General features: G+C 50.4%; 1 protein-coding gene and 1 long non-coding RNA gene across 2 annotated transcripts in view; one reads left to right on the forward strand and one right to left on the reverse strand.

Annotated features, from left to right (window-relative positions):
- Positions 1-5,001: 5,001 nt before the first annotated feature.
- On the reverse strand, positions 5,002-11,963 carry LOC104848777. Its single transcript, XR_776519.2, has 3 exons — positions 10,627-11,963; positions 6,933-7,148; positions 5,002-5,067 (listed from the first exon to the last, which is right to left on the reverse strand). It is a non-coding gene; the product is annotated as an uncharacterized LOC104848777 (long non-coding RNA).
- A 66-nt stretch (positions 11,964-12,029) lies between these two features.
- Pkdcc (protein kinase domain containing, cytoplasmic) overlaps positions 12,030-12,674 on the forward strand; it is a 9,818-nt gene continuing 9,173 nt past the window's right edge. The window contains exon 1 of the mRNA XM_010604934.2: positions 12,030-12,168. Coding sequence (XP_010603236.1) covers positions 12,112-12,168 — 57 coding nt within the window. The 5' untranslated portion in view covers positions 12,030-12,111. The remainder of the gene's footprint in view (positions 12,169-12,674) is intronic.

Below are 12,674 nucleotides of genomic sequence, written 5' to 3' on the forward strand. Positions count from 1 at the left end.
CCTGTCAGGTTTAAATTAAAGAAGACTTCTAGGAAGTGGGAGATCACGGCCAGTTGCACAAAGATGTGAAACTCTTTAGGGCCGAAAAGATGGAAAAGGGAGCCCCAGAGCAAAAAAGAGAGCATTTCAGGGCTGGAGAAGTGGGTCTTCTACATGCATGGAGGTGGGGGCCAGGAATGGATGCACACTGAGGGGGATGTCTTCCAGCCATCTGCAGGCCTCGGGTCCCAGAGCCCGGAATCCTGGTCCCCAGGGGGCTGCAGCAGCCCTCCTTCTGCAGTCTATTCCACATTCCTCACATTCTTTGTGCTCAATTAAGGAGAAATAATCAGGACAGCAAGCAAGGCCGCAGTAGGAAGGCCATGCCCCATGCTGCCACGGTCACGCGTGTGGAAACATCCTTAATACAGTCAGGTGAGATCCAGGATTGGGGAGAAGAGACACATCGAGGACAAGGGCATCCCTCTGCTCTCCACAGAGGTCAAGGAGAGTAAAAGAAAGGGGATTTGGGAGTCAGGAGAGAAAAGGATCTGAGGGCCAGGGATTTAGCTCAGTGGTTGCACTGCCTGCCTCGCAAGTACAAGGTCCCCAAATTCAATCCTCAGTACGAACAAAAGAAAAAGAAAAAATTATCTGAGAGGGCAAGTTCAGAGCTAAGGGAAGTGAGCAGCTGAAGACCTTGACTGTCCACTTCTTTTCCATGTTACTGCATCAATACAGTCACCACTCACCACCGTCATCATGGCCCCTTAGGACCTTTCTGGAAGTTTAGCATGTTACTAGTGTTCATTAGTGACTGTATGCACTGAGTGTGACATGGGAGTAGTGCCTCTCTGGGCCTTCAGAATACACAGTCCTTCATCGGCAGGGGGATGTCATCCTCGGCCCCAGTGGAGAATGCCTGCTGTTTTTTCCTCTTGGACTCAATAGGCCTGGTCAGCCAAGCTAACTGCTGTTCCTTCCTGGAGCCTCTCTCCAAGGCTGCCGCCCCTTGCAGAAGCCCTCCCTGACATCCCAGCAGACCCAGAGTCTCTCTCTCAGTTCCTCCTCCATAACCAGTACAGCTCTTCTCATGCTGATCTGTAATTTTGGGTGTGTATTTCTGTTTCCTGTCAGAGTGAATAACTAAATGATCGATATTATTTATTGAGCATGCTCTATGTGCCAGGCTCTGCGTTCACACTTGATAGATGACTTCATTTAATCCTTTTAACATCCTGGAGGTGGTTAGTATTATTAGCCCCAATTTATTCACAAGGAAGTTGAGACTCAGAAAGATTAAGTGACCAAGTCCAAAGTGACCCAGCTACCATAGTAAATCAAAGAAGAGGGACTCAACACGGGTTGTTAAAATGCCAAAGCTCATGCAATTAATCCAACATTAACATGTTTGAGAACAAGGTCTAGCTATATTTAGCCTGGCTTACCACTACATGGCAAAGAATAGGTGCTTAGTATAGGACGGGTGGATGGGTGGGTGGGTCGATGGGTGGACAGGTGGATGGGTGGGTCGATGGGTGGATGGAAGACTGAAGTGGGCTCTGAAGAGTTTCAGTATGGAACTGAGGGAGAGGAGAAACTCTTCCCAGTTCCTTAGGGTCAAATTTATAGGATTATTAGACCAAAGACCCTTTCTATAATTTTGTTGGGTCTCTGTGACTATGGTAGGACACATTCAGAAGCTACTTCAAGCTTTGTCTGTGTCCATGTGGGGGCCTCAGTTTGTGGCCACTTTGGGATCTCAGTCTATCTGTGGTCATAAAGCAGGAGTCAGTTTATAATCAGGGAGGGAATTAGTCTGGGCCCAGCTTAGAAAATCAATCTGCCGCCGGTGTTAAGTGGGAGGAAGCTGACTTGCAGCTGAATAGAATACAGACAGTTCTCAAGCTAGACTCCCTCGTTGCTGGGCATTTAAAGGTAGAAAGATGATATGTGGGAGTGTAGTTGGGTCTGTGGGAGAGCTCAGGCCAGAGCGCCCTGGGAGTGGGGGCAAGGGGCTCACCAGTAAGTGTGCACTGTGTGCACTTTGTGTGTGCCATGTGCACAGTGTGCACGTGTGTGCTGTGTGCTGTGTGTGCTGGGACAACGGGGCCCAATGGGATGTGGGAGAGACGAGCACACACCTGTAATAACATTGGCTTCAGACACTAGGAGAGAAGAAATTCCCCCAACTATTTTATCAGAGCCGAAGTTACCCAATTACGTTGTTGTTTTAAATTTAAGCTTCTCTGCCTGCAATTGGGGGAATCGCAGATTCAGGGGCTTAATGCTTGGCTGGGCCTGGAGCTCCACTTCCCGACCCAACCAGGGCTCCCAGAGCTCCCAGGCCTGAGGAACAAAAGTCTTCTCTCTCAGGGCTTTGAAGTGGAAACACTAACTGCTCCCTTTAATTAGAAAGAAACCCGCCATTGTTCCTGCTTTATTACTGATGGATGAAGAATAGCAGGGGGGAAGACTCTGAAGAGCAGGGGTGCAGTGGAGGAGGCCAAGCGGGGGCAAGAAATCTGTTTAGGACAGAGAACCTCCACTCTCCGTCTCCTTCACAAACCAGACCCCTTTGTCCATCCAATCAACAAGGATTTTATGGGGTACCCAGTCTTTGCTTTGATTCCACAGGGGAGATAGAAGGTGGATCCCAGCCCTCCAAGAGTTTATAAACCAGGTAGGTAAGGGAGGCAGGGTAGGGTATGAGAAATGAAAGGTACTGCTGCCTAATCAGTCCCGTCAGTATAAACCATGGGAATCAGACTGCAATAGAGAGAGATAGTCCCACAAGGCAAACCCCTAATAAAATTCTGGAGTGGTGGCTAGGAGAGCAGACAGACTAGGGGTGGGAGTATAAACATCCCTGCAGAGCCACAGAAGTATGAGTGGGTCCAGCTCTCTAGAGAAGAGTCAGAAACAAGGCTGGCTGAAGGAGGTGTGTATTGGGAACTAGAGGGAGTCCAGTTGGAAAGATCAAGTCTCCACTCGGTAGGGCTTTGACACTCACACGGACAGTGGCCCTGACGAGATCACTAGAGAGCTGCTGGGCCTTGTGACTGCAAGACTGATCCTGTACAGGGTGGCGCTAGGGAGATTAACCTGGCAGCCCTGTGCCTGAAGTCTTGGAGGGGAGGAAGAGCAGAGGGGGAGAGGCCCACTGGGGAGCTCCCACAGGAGCCTAGATAATGATGGCTTAGGCCAAGGTGATGGCACTGAGACCAGGAAGAAAAGGTGAGTCCAGGTTAGATTTCAAAGGCGGAAGCAAGGCATGTTGACAGAGTAGCTGTGAGGGGATAAAGGAGCGGGAAGAGTCAGAGATCTGTTGTCTGGGAAACTCAGAGGGTGCCAGAGCAGGGAAGGGAGTAGAAACTGCCCCGTAGGGGGGATGTACGTGTTACAGGTGTTAAATAAAGCCTCAGAGCCAACAGGGGCCACAATTCCAGGGCTGGGGAACAGCAACTCCAGGGTGAAGGTCCCGGTTCCTAAGACAGAGCACCTTTAATAAAAGCAACCTTTGTACAAACTTTCTTTCACACACTTCAAAGTGATTCACACCTGTGCCTCATTTGAACTTCAAAATAACCACAGCAGGTGTCATTATCCCCACTTTGCAGATGAAAAACACTGAGACCCAGGGAGACCAAATATTGTGCTCAGAGTCACAACCAGTTTAGGGCAGAGCTGGGAGCAGAAGTCTTCTGATATACAGCCCAGAACAGCTCCCAGGGCCTGTCCCAGAGGACAGGAGGGGCCAGGGCTACAAGTCCCCCGAGTCACTGGGGACAAGGAGTCTGGGGAACAGAGAAAGGGTGTACCCCAGCTTCCACCACACCCTCATTCTGCTCTTCACACTCACGCAGGGCGTAAGTCGGGAGCCCGGGGTTGGAAACGCCAAGTCTAATCAAACCTCACAAGCCCACAGATGGTTTGAATCAACAGGCTACCTTGATAGGAATAACGAGGATCCTGAAGACAGTCTATGGCAGCTCCATCTTCTGGACAGAGGACCGCATCTCCCAGGAGAGCCCCAAGCCTCCAAGCCGGACAAACCTCCCCGGAGGAAATCTCCTGGCCCCGCATCAGCCCTTCCCTCGGGCACTCCACCAGCAGGACTACTCACAGGTCTGCCCAAAGTCCCTGAGTTCAGGTTCCGATGAGACAAACAGAATTCTTAGCCCTCTCTTGAGACCTTGAGAGAATGAGTGATAAGGGACAAGCTACGGAGGGACCTGGAGGGTAGATGGACTGAGACACAGAAGAAGGCAGACCAGACAAATTCCCCACCTTCTTCCTGGCAGATGAGCACGACCAGAGTCCGTCAGTTCTAGGAACATGACAAATGGAAAGTATGACACTTCTTTTCCTGGAACACCTAATCTAAGGGTGTCCATATCGCATAAATCCTGGGATTAATAAAGCTATCAGACCACAGAGTTCTAGGAACAGAACCAGACCCTATCAGAGCCAGGCCCTGGAATAGTGGCCCTTACCTAGGGATCGCTCAGGCCCAAGCTCCCAAGCCCCAGGCACAAACCTGGGACAGGGCCTGCTTTAAGGAGAATTTGGCCCTGCCCAACCTCCTTGCCTAGCAAAGCTTGTTTTGAAGCTTAAAAAACAATGAAGTTAATTTTTAAAAACCTTTCACTGAGCTCCATGAGACCCCTATTAATTTTATTGTTTCAATAAAGCATTTATTTAATTGTCTCCAGAAGGGCCCTGTAAATGCACAGATGTTACCTGGGACAGGGAGCTTTGTTTTCCACCCTTTCCTGTTAGCACATTAACAGGATTCTGTCACTGGATTAAATGATTGTCACAGAGTAGAGCCCTGAGGGAATGAGGCAGGCACAGGGAACCACTGAGGAGATCCCTGGCCCAGCCCTGAGAGAATGAGGGGAAAGGCGGAGACCTCTCTGAGCGGGAGAGTCCTCTAAGAGGGGCAGGGCGCAGTTGCAGGAAGCTGGAAGCCTCACTCAAATAAAGAGACTGGATTTGGTTAAGGCAGGAGAGGATTTCTTTTTTTTTTTTTCCTGCTGGTGAGGAAACACTTGTTATTCAGCCTCTGACATATGACTGATGTCCCTGAAAAAAATCAGAAGATGAACACATTACTAGATGTATGGTGTCCAATCCAAAAGAGGGAATGAGTTCAAATGACTTGCCAGAAAGATCTCTGGAACGTCATGTTCAGTCCTCCATGACCATTACCAATACCCCTGCACCATACTACTGAATGCTGTCACTACTCGGAGCTCAAAACATACAACACTAAACAAAACAAGAAGTCTACTTTCATGGTACTTGCATTCTAATGAGGACAGGTTAGTGACAAGTAAAAAATATGGCAGACACAGAAAGATAATTTCAGACAATGGTTGAGTGATCTGAGGACATAAAAACAGAGCAATGCGGTAGACATCATACAGAGCAGGGCTGTGTGAGGGGATGAAACCTCAATAGGGCTCTCTGTGCAGAAGAAAACAGCAGGTGCAAAGACTCTGGGACTCCATTTGAGACGAGCATTATCAGACTGCTAACTAGTCAGAGGCGTGTGATAAATGAAGAAAGCCTGGAATCTTCCTTCATCAAGCATATTTCAAGACATGTGAGGGACAGAGATTCCACCACTCATCTGTGTGTTCCTAGTTATTTGCTTAGTGTCTGACAAAGCAGTTGATCGATAAACCGGATTAAATGTGAGGGAGGGACCGAGAGGGATAGGAAAGGTGAACACACCAAGGGAACTTACATTGAGTCAGATTATTTTTTAATTTAATAAGCAATTAAAACAGAGAGGAAAAAAAACAAAAAAAAAAAGTTCAGTCTCTACACTAGGTCATTTTGTTTGCTAAGCTGGGAGGTGGGTCAGACAGAAGGGGACGGTACAGACAGGCCTTTGAATAGCTGGGAAAGAGTGTGGTCCCACAGGAAAAGCTGAGCTTATTTCAAGATTGGTGAAGCGACTCCCGAGGCCTCAGCGAGGATTTGGAAGCGCGTGTGCAAACAAGAATTCAAGAAGTAGGTTGCGACTGACTTTAAATGCCAGGCTGAATTACCCTCCAAATGATGAGGAGTCATCAAAGATCTCAGAACGGGAAATGATGCGTTGGAAGTAGTGTTCTTGGCAGAAGGATCTGGTGCCCTGCGTGCTTGGGGGGGGGCAGCTCCAAGAGACATCTTTTAAAAGCACAGGACTTGGATTTGAGTTTGGAAACATCAAAGAGACGCTGAGGTGTCTAACTTTGGAGCCTGACTGAAAGCAAGGAAAATAGCGGGGGGCGGGGGAGGCTGGGGGGAGACTTTCCACTGTGTGAGTCACAGGGGTGACCACCTCCCACCTTGGGCCGGGCTGGAGGGGGGGCAGCTCCAAGAGACATCTTTTAAAAGCACAGGACTTGGATTTGAGTTTGGAAACATCAAAGAGACGCTGAGGTGTCTAACTTTGGAGCCTGACTGAAAGCAAGGAAAATAGCGGGGGGCGGGGGAGGCTGGGGGGAGACTTTCCACTGTGTGAGTCACAGGGGTGACCACCTCCCACCTTGGGCCGGGCTGGAGGGGCAGGCAACGTGGCTCTCACACCTAACTATAATCTCTTTTAATGGAGGGATTTGGTGCGATTTTTACTTCCTTTTTTGTGCTTTTTGGAATTTTTTCGAATAATTATTTTAATTCCACACAGACTCGCAGAGGCTCTTAACCCTCTGGAAGCCATCACTCTTGATTTATTTTCCCCCTCGTCCCTCCCCAGAGAAGGGGAAGGAGGAAGAAATGATTAAGAACCTCTCTTGGGTCTCTGGGAAATACCTGGGAAGAGTTGAGTGCCTCCTCCTGAGTCTGTGGGTCTCCCAATTGGGGGTGGGGGCGCCTCCTTCCTTTCCTCCCCACTGCCCCGGCTGCAGCAGGACCCACTCTCCTCTTTAAAGACTGAGACAACATCACACACTTACCTTCTAGCCAAGGTTGCAGTGTCAGGCTTGGAAAGACCACCCTTGGGATTGCTGCTAGCGAAGGACAGAGCAGGAAAAGAGCACACACTTTGCAGTCAGAGGCATCTGCGCCTCTGCTCCGCTCCTGTTCAAACAGCCGTCTTTGGGTGTCTTACTAACTTCTCTCAGGTCAATTTTCTCATCATGAAAATTGGAGATAATAATAGCATTTATCTCCTGCAGTTAAGGGGATTAAATGATAATGAAAGGTATTTAATAAGTGTGCGCTATCATTAGTATTAATAAGAACAATAAAATAATAAAGTTTTACAACCAAACTCTGTCGCCTAGAGGCAAGAATGACCTTAATGAACTTCCATCCTGGCTCCCATTAGGGCCTCTCTGCCTTTTCCTTTTAACTGGAATTTTCTTTTTTCCCCCCAAATGAATGAAGAGCCAAGAAGAGACCTGGAATCGGCGCCTGTGTCACTGCTTCTTAGCTTCAAGACAGCCTGTTTCCCAGTGACAGCTGATGTAACATTAAGCAGATTCCTGCGTCTCAAGAGCCTCAGTTCCTTCACCTGTAAAAACCGGGCATATCGTGCTGCCCTCGTCCTGTGTCAAGGGACCAGGCTGTGCTGGTGCACGCAGCCCACTCTGGGGACAAGACATCAGATCCATCCTCCATCAGTTTTCCAGGCAGACACCAGTCCCTTCCTGCCTCTTCACCCCATCCCCCTCCCAAACTGTGGACATTCTCTTTGGCCCTAAGTCCTGATGGTTTGGGGTGAATCTTTCCAATTAGGCCATAAGCTCTGGAGGGGAGAAGCCGGGCCAAGGCCTCACTATAAAAAGCAGCCTTGCCAGGGAGGTAGCTCAGCGGTACAGCATCTGCCTGGCAAGCACTAGGCCCTGAATTCCATTCCCGGTACATACGCTCACAAAAGCAGCTGTCCTCCAGGCCCTGTGCCCAGGTGGCCTCCTAGGGGAGCTGGGGAAGAGAACTGTCCATAGCCAGAGGCACCAACTCATCAGCCCCTTCTCAAGTGGCCTTTTCTCTCCTCTTCCCAAACTCTCTACTTCCAAAGGAACTGTTTCCTTCCTATTGACCATAGACTAGAAGAAAAGCTGTCCAGTCAACTCGGGACACAGTCTGAGAAGGTACAGTGAAGGCACAGAGAAGGTCAGAGAAGGTACAGTGTTCTCTCCGGACCCCCACCTGGCCATTGTCCCTGTGGACCAAGAGGAAGGCCTCTGCTCCACCACCCTGCTGCCAGAGGCCATTTCACACCCAATGACCCAAAGGTCCACTCTGCACCCCTGTACCTGCTGCTCCACCTGCCCAGGGAACAGAAGCCCTGGGTTCAGCCCTTGCTGCTCTCTCTCTCTCTCTCCACCCCCGACCCAACGTCTCCAGGCAGTCTCATTCAGAGAAGGGTCCAAAGCCCAAGGCAGCCCTCCCAGGTGGTACCCTACAGAGGTACCTCTCAGCCCCACCCACCCACCAGCCCCTGCCGCCAAAGCAAGCTGTGAAAGAGAGGGCACCCATCTTAGAGGGCCGGAGAGGGGCAAAGCGGGGGGCACAGAACATCTCTCCCGGCAGTGGTGAGGCGGAGGAGGGAGGAAGCAGGAGAGAGCCTGCCCAGGAAGGGAGACAGAGGGACCCAGTGGATCACAGGCTTAGGAGAGGAGGAGACAGAGTACAAGCCAAGCAGGGGAGCTCTGGGAGCCCACAGAGTATTTGATTTCTGGGTTCAGGAAGAGAGACAAGGGTCATGAAGTAGCTCATGTTCCCAGGCTGAGACCCACGGAGGGGAGCTAAGCTCTTTTCCAGAGACCGTGGAAGGGTCTCTCTTGAGCCTTGGCTCTTTGTCTGACTACCTTTCTCAGAACTGGGGGAGGGGGCGGCTTGACTTTTGGGGGTTTTTGTCTGTCTCCATGTTTCTGCACCTCTGTCTCTGTTCCTGTTCTCTCTCCCTCTCCCGCTGCCCAGCTCTTCCTCCTACCCCTCTGTCAGGTAATTTCTTGGGGACTCTGCCTTGGGGCTCCCGCTCTCCATTGTAGGAAACCTGACCTTCATCATCTGTTTTTTGTATTTTGGAAATGTCAGCTTCACTTCCTACCTGGGGAGGTGGAGGCGGAGGCACAGGAGCAAGCTGCCTGGCTCCACCCCTTTCCCAGTTTAGGAGTCAGGCTCCGCCCCCTTGCTTTGCCCGGTGGTGGGGGGAGTCTCGGGCTCCCCAAAAGGAGATTGAACCTGGGCTCTAATTCATGGTCTTCCTCCCCTAGTTCACCAAGGGGCAACAGGAAAGGGGGCACATACCCGCCTCTGCTCAATCGCTAGTTTACTGATTTGGGAAAAAGTAAAAATTCCAGGACCAGGGGGCAGCCCAGGAGACTGAGCGGTTTCACCAACGGGAACCAGGATGGAAAGTGGTTAAAGTTATTTCTGCCTCTCATCAGAGTTATAGTCAACCAAGATGTCTAACATGTTGTCACAGATGTTTATTTGTTTAATGTTATTAATACTGTTGACAGATTACACGTACTGTACTGAGGGCTTGTCCTGTGTCAGGTTTTTTTCTTCCATTTCACCCACTCAACTTTATGGGGTAGATATGGCAGGTACTATTACTATCCACCCACCCACCCCATCACCTGCTTTTTTTTTCTTTTTGGTACTGGGGATTAAACCCAGGGTTTAGTCTGGGCTTAATCCCACTGAGCTATATGCTATGTCCTCAACCCTTATTTATTTATTTATTTATTTATTTATTTATTTATTTATTTTCAGACAGGGCCTCTCAGGTTGGGCTCCAACCCTCTTGCCTCAGCCTCCCAGAGATTACAGGCAGGTGCCGCTGCACTCAGCTGTCTCCCATTTTCTAAATCGGAAACCTAACGGAGAGGTTCACTAACTTGCCCAAGGAAATGTCACTGAGACTGAACCTCTGATTCCAAATACCACACTCTTTACACACGTTTTTCAGACCTGAGAGATGTATTCTATACATTTCCTTTTGAAGGAAATAAAGCCACAGAACACCAAGAACATGCCCTCCAGTCCCCAGACCTGGGTACCCCCGTTACAGAAGCATTATCTCTAACTCACTACTTTCTGGGAGACCTTGAAGATACAGCACAAAGGCTGGAAGAGGGAGTTTCAAGAAGAAGAAACTGGAAGAGACAGCATAATAGGAAAGGGTCAAAGGAGTAACGGGCACAAGGCCAGGGGAATAACGAGGGAGTACAGGCCTGGGTAGAGGGCTAGGGTCAGCTCAGAAGCCTGAGGGCCAGTTCAGTTTATCCTCCAGGTTTTTGAGCAGGAGAGTAATACTCCAAAAGAGACCTAGGCTTAGAAGAAAAAGGGTTTCAACACAGAAGGCTGCCAGAAGGTTGACACTGTATTGCATTATAATCCAGACACTGGGAAAACTTGACCACATGTGACAAGAAGGTACCTAGGAGACACTACCCAAGAAATGCAGCATTATGGAGTCTGGGCTATCTGCCTGTTTCCCAGGCCTTGATATCCAAGTCAGTATTTGGATGGGGTGGGTGACAGTGGAAAGGTGGGGGAAGAAACAAACATCCTGGGTCCAAAGCACTGAGCTTTTTGGTGCAAGCACAGGACACTGGTCTGAGGGCTGCTGGGGGCCTTGGGGAAGAAGGCGGCCTGGACTGAAGGTGTTGGCATGGAGACAGCACCACCAACCTGGAGCAGATTCTGGCCTGCAAGGTCTGGGGTATGGGCCCTTCCTGGCCTTTGGGTGGATGGACAGATGTGCACTGGGAGTCTGCAGTGGCATAGCATAGCATTTCATGCCTTCCAATTCTTTGAAATGATTCTGCTTCTTGGGTGGCACCAAAAAGAAAAAAAAAAGCAAACAAGCAAAATTTGGTTAAGAACTGACGATCCAGAAACTCTAATCTGTTCAAAAGTTAAATCCCTTTGTTTCAGAAGCCAAAAACCTTTTTCCATCTTGGATCTTACGTGCCAGTATGTCTAAAAGCGGGCAAGGGAGGCAACAGCTGAAATGTCTTTGTTCTTGTGTGTGAGGCACCTGCCCAGTTGGGCTTCTGTGTGTGCGCCGTGTATACTTTTGTGCCTGATTCTCGGATCCTTATGTGCGTTGAACTTTCAAACCATAACAAAAACACTGAAGTTTGGCAGAGATATCACAGAAATAATTACCTAATTTCAGAACATGTTATTATAATACCTACATGATGTGTAAAGAACTTGACAATACTCACGTTCTATTCACCAGCTCTGAGCTGAGACTCACAATGCCAAGCCCTGCCCACAGAGACTTCTCCAAGACAGAAAAGCAGGGCAGGTCCTAAAGAAAGCTCTTCAAGCAGTCCCTCCACAGTGGCTTCCCCGTGCATTGAGATGTTTGGCCAAGAAGGTGTCAGTATTTAGAGAGAAATGGTTGGAAGGGGGACAGAGCCTGACTTGGAATGGCAACTGCTCTTCCCAGAATCCCTGTTCCTTCCCAGTAGAGGAGACCCTGGAACAGGCAAGGAAATGGCAGCCATATTGGGGTCACAGAGGCAGACAGCCTTCCGCTGACTCAGCCGACTCAGCCGGGAGAGCAGGGGCCTCTGATCCATCCCACTCCCCCTTCCCTTGGGGGGGTGGGGGTGCTGAACTGGACAGGAGCTGAGTGTGAGGGGAATGTTTGCTGTTTGCTGCTGTTCCCTGTTGACTTTAGCCAGTAGCTCTGTTTACAAACCCAGGTTGGTTTTCCCAGCAGAGTTAATTAGACCAAAGACATCTGGTGTGAGGGCTGGGGAGGGCATCTGCTCAGAGCCTCCCCCACCACACACACAATCCTGAGCCTAGGGCCAGAGCGGGGCAAAGAAGCTAAACAGGAACAGGCCGGGCTCGACTCCACCAAGCCCAAAGCTCTCAGGGGAATCAAGGCACCCTGCCTTTCTTGTGACTGCTAATCTAGCCTGGGCCACCACGGGCTGCCTCTTAGACGACCAAGATGTCGGGGCTGGAAAGGCAACCTTAGTGGGATCACAGGCCAGTGATCAAGGACTTGGCCGGCTCCTCCCCCTTCCAAGTCCAGAAGAACTGGGCAGAAATTTCTGTCTCCTTCCTAACCACAGAGGTCCTGCATTTCGTAGGAATGCCAGAGCTCTTCGGGGAAAACCTCTCTCTCTGGACACCCTCCCCAGCCAGCCCCTGATGCCACAGGGAGGAGAGACGAACCTGTGCCGAGGGAGGAAGGAGGGTGCCCGAGCGGTAAGGGGATAGCGTCGGGGCGGTGGGGAAGTGGAGAGCGTCGAGGGGGCGGGGCCGCGGCTTATCTCTCCCAGGAGGGGGGAGCTCACTCCAAACAGCTAAAGCACTGGCGTGTGAAAGCCCCTCAATTAGCACTAATGATGCAATCAGGGAGGGCGAAGGAGGGACCGGCCGTCCCGGAGGAGTCCGCGCCAATTTACACACACGGTACACACTGCCCTCCTGGGACACAGTGGCCCCTTCGGCACATCGATGCACACGCTCACACAAAAGTGTACGTGGGCGCAGATGCACTCTGCACACGGTTTGTGATCCGTGGCGGTTTCCTCAGACTTTGGGGATCTGTGGGAGGGAGGGTGTCACCCCTGCTTGGATTCTGAGATTACAGGAAAAGAAAAATCAGAAGTCACAAAAGTGTTGGCAGAAGGCAGAGGAGCAGGGCATCTCCGAAACCTCAGGATTATTCCTCTGAGCCCAGACTTCCCGTCCCACGCGCGCTCGCAGGT

The sequence above is a fragment of the Fukomys damarensis genome, unplaced genomic scaffold (genome assembly GCF_012274545.1).
Source record: "Fukomys damarensis isolate Sample0158 unplaced genomic scaffold, DMR_v1.0_HiC HiC_scaffold_2, whole genome shotgun sequence".
Classification (NCBI taxonomy): domain Eukaryota; kingdom Metazoa; phylum Chordata; class Mammalia; order Rodentia; family Bathyergidae; genus Fukomys; species Fukomys damarensis.